At 44.4% G+C, this 21,028-nt stretch overlaps 1 protein-coding gene across 2 annotated transcripts in view; it reads left to right on the top strand.

Moving 5' to 3' along the window:
• Nucleotides 1–21,028, top strand: part of LOC109880183 (transcription factor 12-like) — a 35,074-nt gene that overhangs the window by 3,454 nt on the left and 10,592 nt on the right. For both annotated transcript variants that reach the window (XM_031801583.1, XM_031801582.1), the window contains exons 2-3: nt 14,034–14,279; nt 19,038–19,223. In XM_031801583.1, coding sequence (XP_031657443.1) covers nt 14,034–14,279; nt 19,038–19,223 — 432 coding nt within the window. The remainder of the gene's footprint in view (nt 1–14,033; nt 14,280–19,037; nt 19,224–21,028) is intronic.

The following is a 21,028-nucleotide window of genomic DNA, read 5'->3' as shown; positions in this document are numbered from 1 at the left end:
CATCACAACAGGGAGTCTAACATTCATCACAATAGGGAGTCTAACATTCATCACTACAGGGAGTCTAACATTCATCACAACAGGGAGTCTAACATTCTATATCAGTCATCACTACAGGGAGTCTAACATTCATCACTACAGGGAGTCTAACATTCATCACAACAGGGAGTCTAACATTCTATATCAGTCATCACTACAGGGAGTCTAACATTCATCACTACAGGGAGTCTAACATTCTATATCATTCATCACAACAGGGAGTCTAACATTCTATATCATTCATCACTACAGGGAGTCTAACATTCTATATCATTCATCACTACAGGGAGTCCCAACATTCTATATCATTCATCACTACAGGGAGTCTAACATTCTACATCATTCATCACTACAGGGAGTCTAACATTCTATATCATTCATCACTACAGAGAGTCTAACATTCTATATCATTCATCACTACAGGGAGTCTAACATTCTATATCATTCATCACTACAGGGAGTCTAACATTCTATATCATTCATCACTACAGGGAGTCTAACATTCTATATCATTCATCACTACAGGGAGTCTAACATTCTACATCATTCATCACTACAGGGAGTCTAACATTCTATATCATTCATCACTACAGGGAGTCTAACATTCTATATCATTCATCACTACAGGGAGTCTAACATTCTATATCATTCATCACTACAGAGAGTCTAACATGCATCACTACAGGGAGCCTAACAATCTATATCAGTCATCACTACAGAGAGTCTAACATTCTATATCATTCATCACTACAGGGAGTCTAACATTCATCACTACAGGGAGTCTAACATTCTATATCAGTCATCACTACAGAGAGTCTAACATTCATCACTACAGGGAGTCTAATATTCTATATCAGTCATCACTACAGGGAGTCTAACATTCTATATCATTCATCACTACAGGGAGTCTAACATTCTATATCAGTCATCACTACAGGGAGTCTAACATTCTATATCATTCATCACTACAGGGAGTCTAACATTCATCACTACAGGGAGTCTAACATGCCTTATCATTCATCACTACAGGGAGTCTAACATTCTATATTATTCATCACTACAGGGAGTCCCAACATTCTATATCATTCATCACTACAGGGAGTCTAACATTCTATATCATTCATCACAACAGGGAGTCTAACATTCTATATCATTCATCACTACAGGGAGTCTAACATTCTATATCATTCGTCACTACAGGGAGTCAAACATTCTATATCATTCATCACTACAGGGAGTCTAACATTCATCACTACAGGGAGTCTAACATTCTATATCATTCATCACTACAGGGAGTCTAACATTCTATATCATTCATCACTACAGGAAGTCTAACATTCTATATCATTCATCACTACAGGGAGTCTAACATTCTATATCATTCATCACTACAGGGAGTCTAGCATTCTATATCATTCAACACTACAGGGAGTCTAACATTCTATATCATTCATCACTACAGGGAGTCTAACATTCTATATCATTCATCACTACAGGGAGTCTAACATTCTATATCATTCATCACTACAGGGAGTCTAACATTCTATATCATTCATCACTACAGGGAGTCTAACATTCATCACTACAGGGAGTCTAACATTCTATATCATTCATCACTACAGGGAGTCTAACATTCTGTACCATTAAAAGAACAGACCCTTTCATATACAGTGCCTTGCGAAAGTATTCGGCCCCCTTGAACTTTGCGACCTTTTGCCACATTTCAGGCTTCAAACATAAAGATATAAAACTGTATTTTTTTGTGAAGAATCAACAACAAGTGGGACACAATCATGAAGTGGAACGACATTTATTGGATATTTCAAACTTTTTTAACAAATCAAAAACCAAAATATTGGGCGTGCAAAATGATTCAGCCCCTTTACTTTCAGTGCAGCAAACTCTCTCCAGAAGTTCAGTGAGGATCTCTGAATGATCCAATGTTGACCTAAATGACTAATGATGATAAATACAATCCACCTGTGTGTAATCAAGTCTCCGTATAAATGCACCTGCACTGTGATAGTCTCAGAGGTCCGTTAAAAGCGCAGAGAGCATCATGAAGAACAAGGAACACACCAGGCAGGTCCGAGATACTGTTGTGAAGAAGTTTAAAGCCGGATTTGGATACAAAAAGATTTCCCAAGCTTTAAACATCCCAAGGAGCACTGTGCAAGCGATAATATTGAAATGGAAGGAGTATCAGACCACTGCAAATCTACCAAGACCTGGCCGTCCCTCTAAACTTTCAGCTCATATGTAACGGCGTTCTTCGTTTGTAGAAAGAGAGGACCGAAATGCAGCGTGGTGGTTACTCATGACTTTAATGAAAATAGTGACACATGAAATAACTATACAAATACGAAAACAACAAACGGAACGTGAAACCTAATTACAGCCTATCTGGTGAAACTACACAGAGACAGGAACAATCACCCACAAAATACAAAGTGAAACTCAGGCTACCTAAATACGGTTCCCAATCCGAGACAACGAGAATCACCTGACTCTGATCGAGAACCGCCTCAGGCAGCCAAGCCTACACTAGACACACCCCTAATCAACCACAATCCCAATGCCTACAAAACCCCCCAAAACGACAACACAATAACCCATGTCACACCCTGGCCTGACCAAATATATAACGAAAACACAAAATACTAAGACCAATGCGTGACAGAACCCCCCCCCCCCCAAGGTGCGGACTCCCGGACGCACCTCAAAACCAGAGGGAGGGTCCGGGTGGGCGTCTGTCCATGGTGGCGGCGTCGGCTCGGGACGTGGACCCCACTCCATAAATGTCATAGTTCCTCCCCTTCGCGTCCTGGGATAATCCACCCTCGCCGCCGACCATGGCCTAATAGTCCTCACCCAGAACCCCACTGAACTGAGGAGCAGCTTGTTACTGAGGGGCAGCTCGGGACTGAGGGGCAGCTCGGGACTGAGGCAGCTCGGGACTGAGGGGCAGCTCGGGACTGAGGGGCAGCTCGGGACTGAGGGGCAGCTCGGGACTGAGGGGCAGCTCGGGACTGAGGGGCAGCCCGGAACTGAGGGGCAGCCCGGAACTGAGGGGAAGCCCAGTACTGAGAGGAAGCCCAGTACTGAGAGGAAGCCCAGTACTGAGATGAAGCTCAGGTAGGTAGTAGGCTCCGGTAGATCCTGGCTGGCTGGCGGATCTGGAAGATTCAGGTTGAGTAGCAGATCTGGAAGATTCTGGTTGACTAGCAGATCTGGAAGATTCTGGTTGACTAGCAGATCTGGAAGATTCTGGTTGACTAGCAGATCTGGAAGATTCTGGTTGACTGGCAGATCTGGAAGAGACTGGCTGACTGGCAGATCTGGAAGAGTCTGGCTGACTGGCAGATCTGGAAGAGTCTGGCTGACTGGCGGATCTGGAAGCGTCTGGCTGACTGGCGGATCTGGAAGAGTCTGGCTGACTGGCAGATCCTGGCCGACTGGCACTACTGGCAGATCCTGGCCGACTGGCACTTCTGGCGGATCCTGGCTGACTGGCACTTCTGGCGGATCCTGGCAGACTGGTGGATCCTGGCTGACTGGTGGATCTAACTGATCCTGACAGACTGGCGACGCTGGGCAGACTGGCGGCGCTGGGCAGACTGGCGATGCTGGGCAGACTGGCGACGCTGGGCAGACTGGGGGCACTGGCGGCGCTGGGCAGACTGGCGGCACTGGCGGCGCTGGGCAGACTGGCGGCACTGGCGGCGCTGAGCAGACTGGCGGCACTGGCTGCTCCATATAGGCTGACAGCTCTGGCGGCTTCTTACAGACTGACAGCTCTGGCGGCTCCGTGCTGACTGGCAGCTCCTTGCAGACTGGCAGCTCCTTACAGACTGACAGCTCCTTGCAGACTGACAGCTCCTTGCAGACTGACAGCTCCGTGCAGACTGACAGCTCCTTGCAGACTGACAGCTCCTTGCAGACTGACAGCTCCTTGCAGACTGGCAGCTCCTTGCAGACTGGCAGCTCGGGCTGCTTCATGCAGACTGACAGCTCTGGCTGCTCCATGCAGACTGACATCTATGGCTGCTCCATGCAGACTGACAGCTCTGGCTGCTCCATGCAGGCTGGCAGCTCTGGCTTCTCCATGCAGGCTGGCAGCTCCAGCTGCTCCATGCAGACTGACAGCTCTGGCTGCTCCATGCAGGCTGACAGCTCTGGTGGCTTCTTACAGACTGACAGCTCTGGCTGCTCCATATAGGCTGGCAGCTCTGGCTTCTCCATGCAGGCTGGCAGCTCCAGCTGCTCCCTGCAGGCTGGCAGCTCCAGCTGCTCCCTGCAGGCTGGCAGCTCTGTCTGCGCTGAACAGGCGAGAGACTCCGGCAGCGCAGGAAAGGTGTGTGGCTCCAACAGCGCTGAACAGGCGGGAGACTCCGACAGCGCAGGAGAGGCGAGGCGCACTGTAGGCCTGATGCGTGGTGCTGGAACTGGTGGTACTGGATCGAGGACGCGCACAGGAAGCCTGGTGCGGGGAGCTGCTACCGGAGGACTGGAGTGTGGAGGTGGCACAGGATGGGCTAGACCGTGAAGGCGTACTGGAGATCTTGAGAGCAGTGTTGGCACAGGACGTGCAAGACTAGGGATGTGCACAGGAGGCCTGGTGCGTGAGGCTGGCACCAACTTCACCAGCCGACTAACACGCACCTCAGGACGAGTATGGAGCGCTAACCCAGGTGCCATCAAATCCCCAACACGTTCCGTCGGGCGAATCCCATGCAAAAAGCACCAACACAGCAACTCCCTCATTTCTCTCTCCTCCAATTTCCCCATTAACTCCTTCACAGTCTCTGTTTCGCTCACCTCCAACACCGGCTCTGGTTCTGGTCTCCTCCTTGGCTCCTCACGATAAACAGGGAGAGTTGGCTCAGGTCTATCTCCTGACTCAGCCACTCTCCCTCTGAGCCCCCCCCCAATACATTTTTGGGGCTGCTTTTCGGTTTTTGCTCCGCGCCGCCGTGTCTTTCTTTTCGACTCCATTCGTCTATAGCCCTCTTCGCACTGCTCCAGCGAATCCCAGGCGGGCTCAGGCACTCTCTCTGGGTCGGCCGCCCACCTGTCTATTTCTTCCCACGTCGTATACTCAAAGCCTCTGCTGTCCATAACGTCCTCCCTTCGCTGCTGCCTGTTAACACGCTGCTCGGTCCGAGTGTGGTGGGTGATTCTGTAACGGCGTTCTTCGTTTGTAGAAAGAGAGGACCGAAATGCAGCGTGGTGGTTACTCATGACTTTAATGAAAATAGTGACACATGAAATGACTATACAAATACGAAAACAACAAACGGAACGTGAAACCTAATTACAGCCTATCTGGTGAAACTACACAGAGACAGGAACAATCACCCACGAAATACAAAGTGAAACTCAGGCTAGCTAAATACGGTTCCCAATCCGAGACAACGAGAATCACCTGACTCTGATCGAGAACCGCCTCAGGCAGCCAAGCCTACACTAGACACACCCCTAATCAACCACAATCCCAATTCCTAAAAAAAAAAAAATGACAACACAATAACCCATGTCACACCCTGGCCTGACCAAATATATAACGAAAACACAAAATACTAAGACCAAGGCGTGACATCATACAAGGAGAAGACTGATCAGAGATGCAGCCAAGAGGCCCATGATCACTCTGGATGAACTGCAGAGATCTACAGCTGAGGTGGGAGACTCTGTCCATAGGACAACAATCAGTCATATATTGCACAAATCTGGCCTTTATGGAAGAGTGGCAAGAAGAAAGCCATTTCTTAAAGATATCCATAAAAAGTGTTGTTTAAAGTTTGCCACAAGCCACCTGGGAGACACACCAAACATGTGGAAGAAGGTGCTCTGGTCAGATGAAACCAAAATTGAACTTTTTGGCAACAATGCAAAACGTTATGTTTGGCGTAAAAGCAACACAGCCCATCACCCTGAACACACCATCCCCACTGTCAAACATGGTGGTGGCAGCATCATGGTTTGGGCCTGCTTTTCTTCAGCAGGGACAGGGAAGATGGTTAAAATTGATGGGAAGATGGATGGAGCCAAATACAGGACCATTCTGGAAGAAAACCTGATGGAGTCTGCAAAAGACCTGAGACTGGGACGGAGATTTGTCTTCCAACAAGACAATGATCCAAAACATAAAGCAACATCTACAATGGAATGGTTCAAAAATAAACATATCCAGGTGTTAGAATGGCCAAGTCAAAGTCCAGACCTGAATCCAATCGAGAATCTGTGGAAAGAACTGAAAACTGCTGTTCACAAATGCTCTCCATCCAACCTCACTGAGCTCGAGCTGTTTTGCAAGGAGGAATGGGAAAAAATGTCAGTCTCTCGATGTGCAAAACTGATAGAGACATACCCCAAGCGACTTACAGCTGTAATCGCAGCAAAAGGTGGCGCTACAAAGTAGTAACTTAAGGGGGCTGAATAATTTTGCACGCCCAATTTTTCAGTTTTTGATTTGTTAAAAAAGTTTGAAATATCCAATAAATGTCGTTCCACTTCATGATTGTGTCCCACTTGTTGTTGATTCTTCACAAAAAAATACAGTTTTATATCTTTATGTTTGAAGCCTGAAATGTTGGAAAAGGTCGCAAAGTTCAAGGGGGCCGAATACTTTCGCAAGGCACTGTACCTCTCATCAAAAGTCATTGCAGTGAACATGTGTCATGGGGGTTAGGTATATGCAGCTATGGCTGTATCTGTGTGTGTGTGTGTGTGTGTTCAATGGCACTAGAACTGGGACTACTAATGTATGAAAAGTTCAGAATCTCTGTGGTTTCATTGTGATAGAAGATTATGACATTTGCAGCACGTACTTACATTTTGTAATGTAATTGACCAAACGTCCCTCTTTCAGCGGTCAGAACACAACATATAATGTATCAGTCTATATTTACCGCCTACCATTTCTCTAATGTGTAGCAGATTGCTGTGATCTCTATTTGATTTAACCGTGGTATGTTTTAACACTGGTCCCTGTCCTCGTCCATTACCACCATCAAAGACTGGGAGACTAACTAACTAGAACCAGACGTTAGAGAGTAACTAACTAGAACCAGACGTTAGAGGGTAACTAACTAGAACCAGACGTTAGAGAGTAACTAACTAGAACCAGACGTTAGAGGGTAACTAACTAGAACCAGACGTTAGAGAGTAACTAACTAGAACCAGACGTTAGAGAGTAACTAACTAGAACCAGACGTTAGAGAGTAACTAACTAGAACCAGACGTTAGAGAGTAACTAACTAGAACCAGACGTTATAGAGTAACTAACTAGAACCAGACGTTAGAGAGTAACTAACTAGAACCAGACTTTAGAGAGTAACTAACTAGAACCAGACGTTAGAGAGTAACTAACTAGAACCAGACGTTAGAGAGTAACTAACTAGAACCAGACGTTAGAGACTAACTAACTAGAACCAGACGTTAGAGAGTAACTAACTAGAACCAGACGTTAGAGAGTAACTAACTAGAACCAGACGTTAGAGACTAACTAACTAGAACCAGACGTTAGAGACTAACTAACTAGAACCAGACGTTAGAGAGTAACTAACTAGAACCAGACGTTAGAGAGTAACTAACTAGAACCAGACGTTAGAGAGTAGCTAACTAGAACCAGTCATTAGAGAGTAACTAACTAGAACCAGACGTTAGAGGGTAACTAACTAGAACCAGACGTTAGAGAGTAACTAACTAGAACCAGACGTTAGAGACTAACTAACTAGAACCAGACATTAGAGACTAACTAGAACCAGACGTTAGAGGGTAACTAACTAGAACCAGACGTTAGAGAGTAACTAACTAGAACCAGATGTTAGAGAGTAACTAACTAGAACCAGACGTTAGAGAGTAACTAACTAGAACCAGACGTTAGAGACTAACTAACTAGAACCAGACATTAGAGACTAACTAGAACCAGACGTTAGAGGGTAACTAACTAGAACCAGACGTTAGAGGGTAACTAACTAGAACCAGACGTTAGAGAGTAACTAACTAGAACCAGACGTTAGAGACTAACTAACTAGAACCAGACATTCGAGACTAACTAGAACCAGACGTTAGAGAGTAACTAACTAGAACCAGACGTTAGAGAGTAACTAACTAGAACCAGACGTTAGAGAGTAACTAACTAGAACCAGACGTTAGAGACTAACTAACTAGAACCAGACATTCGAGACTAACTAGAACCAGACGTTAGAGGGTAACTAACTAGAACCAGACGTTAGTACCAGACACAGAGGGGCCAATCGGTTGCATGTGGCTAAAGTTGGAAGGGGTGTTACTGTAGGGTAGAGGCCTTAGAATAGTTGGTCAATATTGCACTCATTTAAATCTTCCTCTAAATGATTGAAAGTATACATTTTTGAGTGCAAAATGGGGTCTTTCATGTCTTCATTTAAGTTTTTGTTTCCATCAGAGATGATATCAGTCATGTTTTTGTTTCCATCAGAGATGATATCAGTCATGTTTTTGTTGCTATCAGAGATGATATCAGTCATGTTTTTGTTTCCATCAGAGATGATATCAGTCATGTTTTTTGTTGCTATCAGAGATGATATCAGTCATGTTTTTGTTGCTATCAGTCAAATGTGTGTTGCTGTCAGAGATGCTAATGTATCACAACTGTGATGTTAAAGTGCAGTATATTACACCTCTATCTTCCTGTAGTTGTGTTCTTCACACATGGTGAAAAGTCTCCCATCATGTGTGATGACATGACTGATGGTTTATAAATCAATGTGCTACTAAAAGAGAATGTCATGGCGACGGTTCATGTGTGTGTGCCAAGTTGTGTGTTCGGGGGTTGTTATTGGGGCCCAGTGGGGGTGTGCTGGGGCGGGGGCGTGACCATTATTAACGGGTCGCCTGCTACGTCCCATAGTGTGTGTATGTGTGTGTGCCCGTGCATATGCGTATGTGTGTATGCGTGACCATTATCAACGGGTCGCCTGCTACCTCCCATGGTAAGGAGGACAATTGGCATTATCCTGCACCATATGCTACCCACGGAGACTCAGACAGGGCTAGTGACAGCAGGGGCTCCTGTGGTTGGCCTGGTCCCATTATCACCATGGAACTTGTGCCAAACACGGCTAGAGCTGTGTGTGTGTGTGTGTGTGGGGGGGGGGGTGCATTGTGTTTGTGTGTGTGTGTTGTGTGCGTGTGTGCGTGTGTGCATGTGTGTGTGTGTGTGTGTATGTGTGGTAGCATGCTCAAGAGGGTCTTTAAATAGAGAGCAGGTCTGCTTTACAGGCGTTTGTCACCGGGGTAACAGTGCCTGTTGTCGGGGTAACTGACACCCCATTGATGTTCCTCAGGGAGGTTGATTTTAATTTCCTGAATCAGATCAAAGAGATCTGGGGGGGGGGGGGGGTGCAGGTGCAGCACAGACCTCTCAGTGTGGGTAGGTGTTTCATTTGTAAAACCTCCTTCGATGATACAATAGTTCATTCTCATTTTTTATTGTAATAAAATAGAAAACTGTCACTGTTTCAACATTTAGTTATTTTCTAGGTGAGACAAAAGTCTCATACTCTATTACAATGTGGTGTGGTCTGATCCTGTGGTCCGATCCTGTGGTCTGATCCTGTGGTCTGATCCTGTGGTCTGATCCTGTGGTCTGATCCTGTGGTCTGATCCTGTGGTCTGATCCTGTGGTCCGATCCTGTGGTGTGGTCCTGTGGTCTGATACTGTGGTCTGATCCTGTGGTCCGATCCTGTGGTCAGATCCTGTGGTCCGATCCTGTGGTCAGATCCTGTGGTCAGATCCTGTGGTCTGATCCTGTGGTCCGATCCTGGGGTCCGATCCTGTGGTCCGACCCTGGGGTCCGATCCTGTGGTCCGATCCTGGGGTCCGATCCTGTGGTCCGACCCTGTGGTTCGATCCTGTGGTCCGACCCTGTGGTCCGATCCTGTGGTTCGGTCCTGTGGTCTGATCCTGTGGTCCGATCCTGTGGTCCGATCCTGTGGTCTGATCCTGTGGTCCGATCCTGTGGTCCGATCCTGTGGTCTGATCCTGTGGTTCGGTCCTGTGGTCTGATCCTGTGGTCCGATCCTGTGGTCTGATCCTGTGGTCCGATCCTGTGGTCTGATCCTGTGGTCCGATCCTGTGGTCCGATCCTGTGGTGTGGTCTTGTGGTGTGGTCCTGCTGTCTGAAGAGGATTTATCCAATGTTGTTCTGCAGCTTTTTCCAAATGAAATTCTTTCTATCCCAATCTTCCAAACTAGCCCTAAACCTGATTACGATTAGGGCAGCAGGGAATTCTCTCTTTCTCTCTCTCTCTCTCTCTCTCTCTCTCTCTCTCTCTCTCTCTCTCTCTCTCTCTCTCTCTCTCTCTCTCTCTCTCTCTCTCTCTCTCTCTCCCTCTCTCCCCCCCTCCCTCCCGGGCAGGCGGTGATGGGGAGGTAGTGCTGTTCCCTTAATCCGGATGAGGAGGTGCATGGATCACCCAGTTTAGGGATTAACACAATAGCTCTGAGTCTGCTCCATTCAGCACACGGCTTGGTTTTATTTAGACTTCTGTAGTATACTGTATTATAGTGTAGTGTACTATAGTATGCTGTATTATACTGTAGTGTACTGTATTATACTGTATTATAGTGTATTATAGTGTAGTGTACTTTAGTATACTGTATTATACTATATTATACTGTATTATACTGTAGTGTACTGTATTATACTGTATTATACTGTATTATAGTGTATTATAGTGTAGTGTACTTTAGTATACTGTATTATACTATATTATACTGTATTATACTGTAGTGTACTGTATTATAGTGTATTATAGTGTAGTGTACTTTAGTATACTGTAGTGTACTATATTATACTGTATTATACTGTATTATACTGTATTATAGTGTATTATAGTGTAGTGTACTTTAGTATACTGTAGTGTACTATATTATACTGTATTATACTGTAGTGTACTGTATTATACTGTTTTATACTGTATTATACTGTTTTATACTGTAGTGTACTGTATTATACTGTAGTGTACTGTATTATACTGTTTTATACTGTATTATACTGTACCGTGCTGTATTATACTGTATTATACTGTAGTGTACAGTATTATACTGTATTATACTGTAATGTACTGTATTATACTGTTTTATACTGTATTATAGTGTAGTGTATGGTAATATACTGTATTTTACTGTATTATACTGTATTATACTGTTGTGTACTGTAGTATACTGTAGTATACTGTATTATACTGTAGTGTACTGTATTATACTGTATTATGCTGTAGTGTACCGTATTATACTGTATTATACTGTAGTGTACTGTATTATACTGTATTATACTGTAATGTACTGTATTATACTGTTTTATACTGTATTATAGTGTAGTGTATGGTAGTATACTGTATTTTACTGTATTATACTGTAGTGTACTGGATTTTACTGTACTGTACTGTATTATACTGTATTATACTGTAGTGTACTGTATTATACTGTAATGTACTATAATGTTTTATACTGTATTGTAGTGTAGTGTATGGTAGTGTACTGTATTATACTGTAGTGTACAGTATTATACTGTATTATACTTTAGTGTGCTGTATTATACTGTATTATACTGTTTATACTGTATTATAGTGTAGTGTACTATAGCATACTGTAGTATAATGTAGTGTAGTGTACTGTATTATACTATATTATACTGTTTTATACTGTATTATAGTGTAGTGTACTATAGTATACTGTAGTATAATGTAATGTAGTGTACTGTAGTATACTGTGGAATGCTATAGTATGCTGTAGTATACTGTAGTGTTCTGGTGTATACTGTAATGTACGGTTCTGTAGTGTACTGTAGTGTGCTGTAGTGTACTGTATTATACAGTAGTTCACTGTATTATATTGTGGAGTACTGTAGTATGGTGTAGTATGCTGTAGTATACTGTAGTGTACTGTACTATACTGTAGTGTTCTATAGTATACTGTAGTATGCTGTAGTATACTGTAGTGTACTGTAGTGTACTGTAGTGTTCTATAGTATACTGTAGTATGGTGTAGTATGCTGTAGTATACTGTAGTGTACTGTAGTGTACTGTAGTGTTCTATAGTATACTGTAGTATGGTGTAGTATGCTGTAGTATACTGTACTATACTGTAGTGTTCTATAGTATACTGTAGTATGGTGTAGTATGCTGTACTATACTGTAGTGTTCTGTAGTATGCTGTAATATGCTGTAGTATACTGTATTATACTGTAGTGTACTGTACTATACTGTATTGTTCTATAGTGTACTGTAGTATACTGTAGTGTACTGTAGTGTACTGTAGTGTACTGTAGTGTTCTGTAGTATACTGTAGTATGGTGTAGTATGCTGTAGTATGCTGTAGTATACTGTAGTGTACTGTAGTGTACTGTGCTATACTGTAGTGTTCTGTAGTATACTGTAGTATGGTGTAGTATGCTGTAGTATACTGTAGTGTACTGTGCTATACTGTAGTGTTCTGTAGTATGCTGTAGTGTACTGTAGTGTGCTGTAGTATGGTGTAGTATGCTGTAGTATACTGTGCTATACTGTAGTGTTCTGTAGTATGCTGTAGTGTACTGTAGTGTGCTGTAGTATGGTGTAGTATGCTGTAGTATACTGTGCTATACTGTAGTGTTCTATAGTATACTGTAGTATGGTGTAGTATGCTGTACTATACTGTAGTGTTCTGTAGTATGCTGTAGTATGCTGTAGTATACTGTATTATACTGTAGTGTACTGTACTATACTGTATTGTTCTATAGTGTACTGTAGTATACTGTAGTGTACTGTAGTGTACTGTAGTGTACTGTAGTGTTCTGTAGTATACTGTAGTATGGTGTAGTATGCTGTAGTATGCTGTAGTATACTGTAGTGTACTGTAGTGTACTGTGCTATACTGTAGTGTTCTGTAGTATACTGTAGTATGGTGTAGTATGCTGTAGTATGCTGTAGTATACTGTAGTGTACTGTGCTATACTGTAGTGTACTGTAGTATGCTGTAGTGTACTGTAGTGTACTGTAGTGTACTGTAGTGTGCTGTAGGGTGCTCTAGTGTACTGTATTGTGCTGTAGTGTACTGTAGTGTGCTGTAGTATACTGTATTGTGCTGTAGTATACAGTTGTATATCATAGTATCCTGTATTATAATAAATATACTGTAGTGTACTGTAGCTTCAGTTCACAGTTCTGGTATTGCGTTGATCCATAGACATATATTTACATATGTATTCATATACTGTATATATTCACATATAGGCTATACTGTATATACTGTATTCACATATAGGCTATACTGTATATACTGTATTCACATATAGGCTATACTGTATATACTGTATTCACATATAGGCTATACTGTATATACTGTATTCACATATAGGCTATACTGTATATACTGTATTCACATATAGGCTATACTGTATATACTGTATTCACATATAGGCTATACTGTATATACTGTATTCACATATAGGCTATACTGTATATACTGTATTCACATATAGGCTATACTGTATATACTGTATTCACATATAGGCTATACTGTATATACTGTATTCACATATAGGCTATTCTGTATATGTTCACAAGTATTCATATAGACTATACTGTATATATTCACATACTGTATATGGGCGGCAGGTAGCCTAGTGGTTAGAGCGTTGGGACTAGTAACTGAAAAGTTGCTAGATCGAATCCCTGAGCTGACAAGGTAAAAAATCTGTCGTTCTGCCCCTGAACAAGGCAGTTTAACCCACTGTTGCCTCGTAGGCCATCATTCAAAATAAGAATTTGTTCCTAACTGACTTGCCAGGTTAAATAAATATGTGTTTATATACATGCTTTTGGTCTCTGGTTTCTACTATGTCACTGACATCTCTTCCAGTGACTAGGAAGAGTAACTTTACGAAGTCATTGTTTCAGTGTTATAGACGTTTAGTTCATCACAATCTTTCATTTAGCTGTTTCCCCCCCTTTGTTCTTCTCAGGTCTATACTCAATCTCCAAATCATGACGACCTCCTCAACCCTGACTCATCCTCACACCCCTCCTCTAAAGCTCCAGGCAACGTGTTCACGGGAAGCTTTTTCAGTGAGCGACAGGGGAACAACAGTTCACCTGACATGTGGAACTCCAATGGAATGAACCAGCCTGGCTTTGGAGGCATGGTGGGAGGGGCCTCAGCTCACCAATCAGGAAGCTACAACAACATGCAACCAGCACATAATCACCTGGTAAAGAACTGACTGTACTTGACTTTACTCACACAAAGAGTTTTAAATAAATAATGTTCTACTTATAGTTTTATTTTGATGGGCTCACCCAGATGTAGATACTGACCCAGCACATGTACAGTACCAGTCAAAAGGGTTGCAGCACTCCATCACTCTCCTTCTTGGTCAAATAGCCCTTACTCAGCCTGGAGGTGTGTTGGGTCATTGCCCTTTTGAAAAACAATGATAGTCCCACTAAGCGCAAACCAGATGGGATGGCGTATCGCTACAGAATGCTGTGGGAGCCGTGCTGGTTAAGTGTGCCTTGAATTCTAAATAATTTCACAGAAAGTGTCATCAGCAAAGCACCATCACACCTCCTCCTCCATGCTTCACGGTGGGAACCACACCATCACACCTCCTCCTCCATGCTTCACTGTGGGAACCACACCATCACACCTCCTCCTCCATGCTTCACGGTGGGAACCACACATGCAGAGATCATCCGTTCAACTACTCTGTGTTTCACAAAGACACGGAGGTTGGAACCAAGAATCTCAAATTTGGACTCATCACACCAAAGGACAGATTTCCACCGGTCTAATGTCCATTGCTCGTGTTTCTTGGCCCAAGAAAGTCTCTTCTTATTATTGGTGTCCTTTAGTAGTGGTTTCTTTGCAGTAATTCCACCATGAAGGCCTGATTCACAGTCTTCTCTGAACAGTTAATGTTGAGATGTGTCTGTTACTTAAACTCTGTGAAGCATTTATTTGGGCTGTAATTTCTGAGGCTGGTAACTCTAATGAACGTATCATCTGCAGCAGAGGTAATTCTGGGTCTTCCTTTGCTGTGGTGGTCCTCATGAGAGCCTGTTTCATCATAGCGCTGGATGGTTTTTGCAACTACACTTGAAATGTTCTGCATTGACTGACCTTCATGTCTTAAAGTAATGATGGACTTGGATGGATTTATCTTTGCTTATTTGAGCTGTTCTTGCTATAATATGGTCGCCTCGCTTCGCGTTCCTAGGAAACTATGCAGTATTTTGTTTTTTTACATGTTATTTCTTACATTGGTACCCCAGGTAATCTTAGATTTCATTACATACAGTCGGGAGGATTCTACTGAATATAAGAGCAACGTCAACTCACCATCATTGCGACCAGGAATGTGACTTTCCCGAAGTGGATCCTGTGTTTTGCCTTCCACCCAGGACAATGGATCGGATCCCAGCTGGCGACCCTAAACAACGACGCCGTAAAAGGGGCAGACGAAGCGGTCTTCTGGTCAGGCTCCAGAGACAGGCACATCGTGCACCACTCCCTAGCATACTACTCGCCAATGTCCAGTCTCTTGACAACAAGGTTGATGAAATCCGAGCAAGGGTAGCATTCCAGAGAGACATCAGAGACTGTACCGTTCTTTGCTTCACGGAAACATGGCTCACTGGAGAGACGCTATCGGAGTCGGTGCAGCCAGCTGGTTTCTTCACGCATCACCCGACAGAAACAAGCATCTTTCTGGTAAGAAGAGGGGCGGGGGGAACTCAAGTCCTTCTGTTCACCTGACTTAGAATTCCTCACAATCAAATGTCGACCGCATTATCTACCAAGGGAATTATCTTCGATTATAATCACAGCCGTATATATTCCCCCCCAAGCAGACACATCGATGGCCCTGAACAAACTTTATTTGACTCTTTGCAAACTGGAATCCATATATCCTGAGGCTGCATTCCTTGTAGCTGGGGATTTTAACCAGGCTAATCTGAAAACAAGACTCCATAAATTCTATCAGCATATCGATTGCGCAACCAGGGCTGGTAAAACCTTGGATCATTGCTAATCTAACTTCTGCGACGCATATAAGGCCCCCCCTGCCCTCCTTTTGGAAAAGCTGTCCACGACTCCATTTTTTTGCTTCCAGCCTACAGACAGAAACTAAAACAAGAAGTTACTACACTTAGGTCTGTTCAACGCTGGTCCGACCAATCTGATTCCACGCTTCAAGACTGCTTCGATCACGTGGATTGGGATATGTTCCGCATTGCGTCCAACAACAACATTGACGAATACGCTGATTCGGTGAGCAAGTTCATTAGAAAGTGCATCGTCGATGTCGTACCCACAGCAACGATTAAAACATTCCCAAACCAGAAACCGTAGATTGATGGCAGCATTCGCATGAAACTGAAAGCGCGAAGCACTGCTTTTAACCAGGGCAAGGTGACCCGAAAAATGACCAAATACAAACAGTGTAGCTATTCCCTCCGCAAGGCAATCAAACAAGCTAAGTGTCAGTATAGAGACAAAGTAGAGTTGTAATTCAACGGCTCAGACACAAGAGGTATGTGGCAGGGTCTACAGTCAATCACGAATTACAAAAAGAAAATCAGCCCCGTCGCGGACCAGGATGTCTTGCTCCCAGACAGACTAAATAACTTCTTTGCTCACTTTGAGGACAATAGAGTGCCACTGACACGGCCCGCTACCAAAACCTGCGGACTCTCCTTCACTGCAGCCGACGTGAGTAAAACATTTAAACGTGTTAACCCTCGCAAGGCTGCAGGCCCAGACGGCATCCCCAGCCGCGCCCTCGGAGCATGCGCAGACCAGCTGGCTGGTGTGTTTACGGACATATTCAATCAATCCCTATCCCAGTCTGTTGTTCCCACATGCTTCAAGAGGGCCACCATTATTCCTGTTCCCAAGAAAGCTAAGGTAACTGAGCTAAACGACTACCGCCCCGTATCACTCACTTCCGTCATCATGAAGTGCTTTGAGAGACTAGTCAAGGATCATATCACCTCCACCCTACCTGACACCCTAGACCCACCCCAATTTGCTTACCGCCTCAATAGGTCCACAGACGACGCAATCGCAACCACACTGCACACTGCCCTAACCCATCTGGACAAGAGGAATACCTATGTGAGAATGCTGTTCATCGACTACAGCTCAGCATTGAAAAAACATAGTACCCTCCAAACTCGTCATCAAGCTCGAGACCCAGGGTCTCGACCCTGCCCTGTGCAACTGGGTACTGGTCTTCCTGACAAGCCACCCCCAGGTGGTGAGGGTAGGTAACAACATCTCCACCTCGCTGATCTTCAACACTGGGGCCCCACAAGGGTGCGTTCTGAGCCCTCTCCTGTACTCCCTGTTCACCCACGACTGCTTGGCTAAGCACGCCTCCAACTCAATCATCAAGTTTGCGGACGACACTACAGTGGTAGGCTTGATTACCAACGATGACGAGGTGGCCTACAGGGAGGAGGTGAGGGCCCTAGGAGTGTGGTGTCAGGAAAGTAACCTCACACTCAACGTCAACAAAACAAAGGAGATGATTATGGACTTCAGGAAACAGCAGAGGGAGCACACCCCTATCCACATCGACGGGACAGTAGTGGAGAGGGTAGTAAGTTTTAAGTTCCTCGGCGTACACATCACGGACAAACTGAATTGGTCCACCCACACAGACAGCGTTGTGAAGAAGGCGCAGCAGCGCCTCTTCAACCTCAGGAGGCTGAAGAAATTTGGCTTGTCACCAAAAGCACTCACAAACTTCTACAGATGCACAATCGAGAGCATCCTGTCGGGCTGTATCACCGCCTGGTACGGCAACTGCTCCGCCCACAACCGTAAGGCTCTCCATTAGGTAGTGAGGTCTGCACAACGCATCACCGGGGGCAAACTATCTGCCCTCCAGGACACCTACACCACCCGATGTCACAGGAAGGCCATAAAGATCATCAAGGACAACAGCCACCCGAGCCACTGCCTGTTTACCCCGCTATCATCCAGAAGGCGAGGTCAGTACAGGTGCATCAAAGCAGGGACCGAGAGACTGAAAAACAGCTTCTATCCCAAGGCCATCAGACTGTTAAACAGCCACCACTAACATTGAGTGGCAGCAGTCAACATACTGACTCAACTCCAGCTCACTTTAATAATGGAAATTGATGGAAATTGATGTAAAAAAGGTAGCACTAGCCACTTTAAACAATGCCACTTTCATGTTTACATACCCTACATTTCTCATCTCATATGTATATACTGTACTCGATACCATCTACTGCATCTTGCCTATGCCGTTCTGTACCATCACTCATTCATATATCTTTATGTACATATTCTTTATCCCTTTATGTGTCTATAAGGTAGTAGTTGTGGAATTGTTAGGTTAGATTACTCGTTGGTTATTACTGCATTGTCGGAACTAGAAGCACAAGCATTTCGCTACACTCGCATTAACAATCTGCTAACCATGTGTATGTGACAAATAAATTTGATTTGATTTGACTTGGTATTTGACCAAATAGGACTATCTTCTGTATACCAGCTCTACCTTGTCACAACACAACTGATTGTCGCAAACGCATTAAGAAGGAAAGAAATTGCACAAATTAACAAGGCACACCTGTTAATTGAAATGCATTCCAGGTGACTACCTCATGAAGCTGGTTGAGAGAATGCCAATAGTGTGCAAGGCTGGCATCAAGGCAAAGGGTGACTTCTTTGAAGAATTTCTAACATAAAATATATTTTGATTTGTTTAACACTTTTTTTGGTTACTACATGATTCCATATGTGTTATTTCATAGTTTCATAGTTATTTCATAGTTGTCTTCACTGTTATTCTACAATGTAGAAAATAGTTTTTTTTTAAATTAAAAAACTTGAATGAGTAGGTGTGTCCCAAACTACTGACTGGTACTGTACATACTGATGCACTCTGGTCCGCTGCCAAATCATGTGTATGTTGTTTATTGTTTCGCAGGACTATTCTCCCCATTCAGTCTCACCTGTAGAGGTGAACAGGGGTCTTCCTCCTATGTCTACCTTCCATCGTAACAACCCTCCTGCATCTCACACCTCGTCAGCCACCAGCTCAGAGAACACCACAGGAAACCACTCTACAGGAAGGTCACAGACTGGAGCAGCCCTGGGGAAAGCACTAGCTTCTGTAAGTACTGGAACCTACCTGTCCTGTCTACCTGTCCTAACTACCTGTCCTGTCTACCTGTCCTGCCTACCTGTCCTGTCTACCTGTCCTGTCTTCCTGTCCTATCTACCTGTCCTGTCTACCTGTCCTATCTACCTGTCCTGTCTACCTGTCCTGTCTTCCTGTCCTATCTACCTGTCCTATATACCTGTCCTGTCTACCTGTCCTGTCTTCCTGTCCTGTCTACCTGTCCTATCTACCTGTCCTGTCTACCTGTCCTATCTACCTGTCCTGTCTACCTGTCCTGTCTACCTGTCCTGTCTTCCTGTCCTATCTACCTGTCCTGTCTACCTGTCCTGTCTTCCTGTCATATCTACCTGTCCTGTCTACTTGTCCTGTCTACCTGTCCTGTCTACCTGTCCTGTCTACCTGTCATATCTACCTGTCCTGTCTACCTGTCCTGTCTACCTGTCCTATCTACCTGTCCTGTCTACCTGTCCTGTATTCTTGTCCTATCTACCTGTCCTGTCTACCTGTCCTGTCTACCTGTCATATCTACCTGTCCTGTCTACCTGTCCTGTCTACCTGTCCTATCTACCTGTCCTGTCTACCTGTCCTGTCTACCTGTCCTATCTACCTGTCCTATCTACCTGTCCTGTCTTCTTGTCCTATCTACCTGTCCTATCTACCTGTCCTGTCTTCTTGTCCTATCTACCTGTCCTATCTACCTGTCCTGTCTTCCTGTCCTATCTACCTGTCATGTCTACCTGTCCTGTCTACCTGTCATGTATACCTGTCCTATCTACCTGTCATATCTACCTGTCCTGTCTTCTTGTCCTATCTACCTGTCCTGTCTACCTGTCCTATCTACCTGTCCTGTCTACCTGTCCTGTCTACCTGTCATATCTACCTGTCCTGTCTACCTGTCCTGTCTACCTGTCCTATCTACCTGTCCTATCTACCTGTCCTGTCTACCTGTCCTGTCTACCTGTCCTGTCTTCCTGTCCTGTCTACCTGTCCTGTCTACCTGTCCTGTCTTCTTGTCCTATCTACCTGTCCTGTCTACCTGTCCTGTCTTCCTGTCCTATCTACCTGTCCTGTCTTCCTGTCCTATCTACCTGTCCTATCTACCTGTCCTGTCTTCCTGTCCTATCTACCTGTCCTGTCTTCTTGTCCTATCTACCTGTCCTATCTACCTGTCCTGTCTTCTTGTCCTGTCTACCTGTCCTATCTACCTGTCCTGTCTTCCTGTCCTATCTACCTGTCCTGTCTACCTGTCCTGTCTACCTGTCCTGTATACCTGTCCTATCTACCTGTCATATCTACCTGTCCTGTCTTCTTGTCCTATCTACCTGTCCTGTCTACCTGTCCTATCTACCTGTCCTGTCTACCTGTCCTGTCTACCTGTCCTGTCTACCTGTCCTGCCTACCTGTCCTGTCTACCTGTCATATCTACCTGTCCTATCTACCTGTCCTGTCTACCTGTCATGTCTACCTGTCCTGTCTACCTGTCCTATCTACCTGTCCTGTCTACCTGTCATGTCTACCTGTCCTATCTACCTGTCCTGACTACCTGTCCTATCTACCTGTCCTGTCTACCTGTCCTGTCTACCTGTCCTGTCTACCTGTCTTCTGTTCCTCTAATATTCTATGGCTTTTCCTGAGAATTTGTATTGGATTTGGAATGTCAGTTTACTTCCTGAATGGACTGAATTGAAATGGAATTGACCCCAATCCTGCTAGCCAGACAGAGTACAAAGCCAGAGAACAATATCCTCTATCCACAATGACTACTAGGGAAATGACCCGTAGTATTTGGTTGCTAG

This window comes from Oncorhynchus kisutch, linkage group LG22, assembly GCF_002021735.2.
Source record: "Oncorhynchus kisutch isolate 150728-3 linkage group LG22, Okis_V2, whole genome shotgun sequence".
Taxonomy (NCBI): Eukaryota; Metazoa; Chordata; class Actinopteri; order Salmoniformes; family Salmonidae; genus Oncorhynchus; species Oncorhynchus kisutch.
This window is presented reverse-complemented; position numbering and strand designations above follow the sequence as displayed.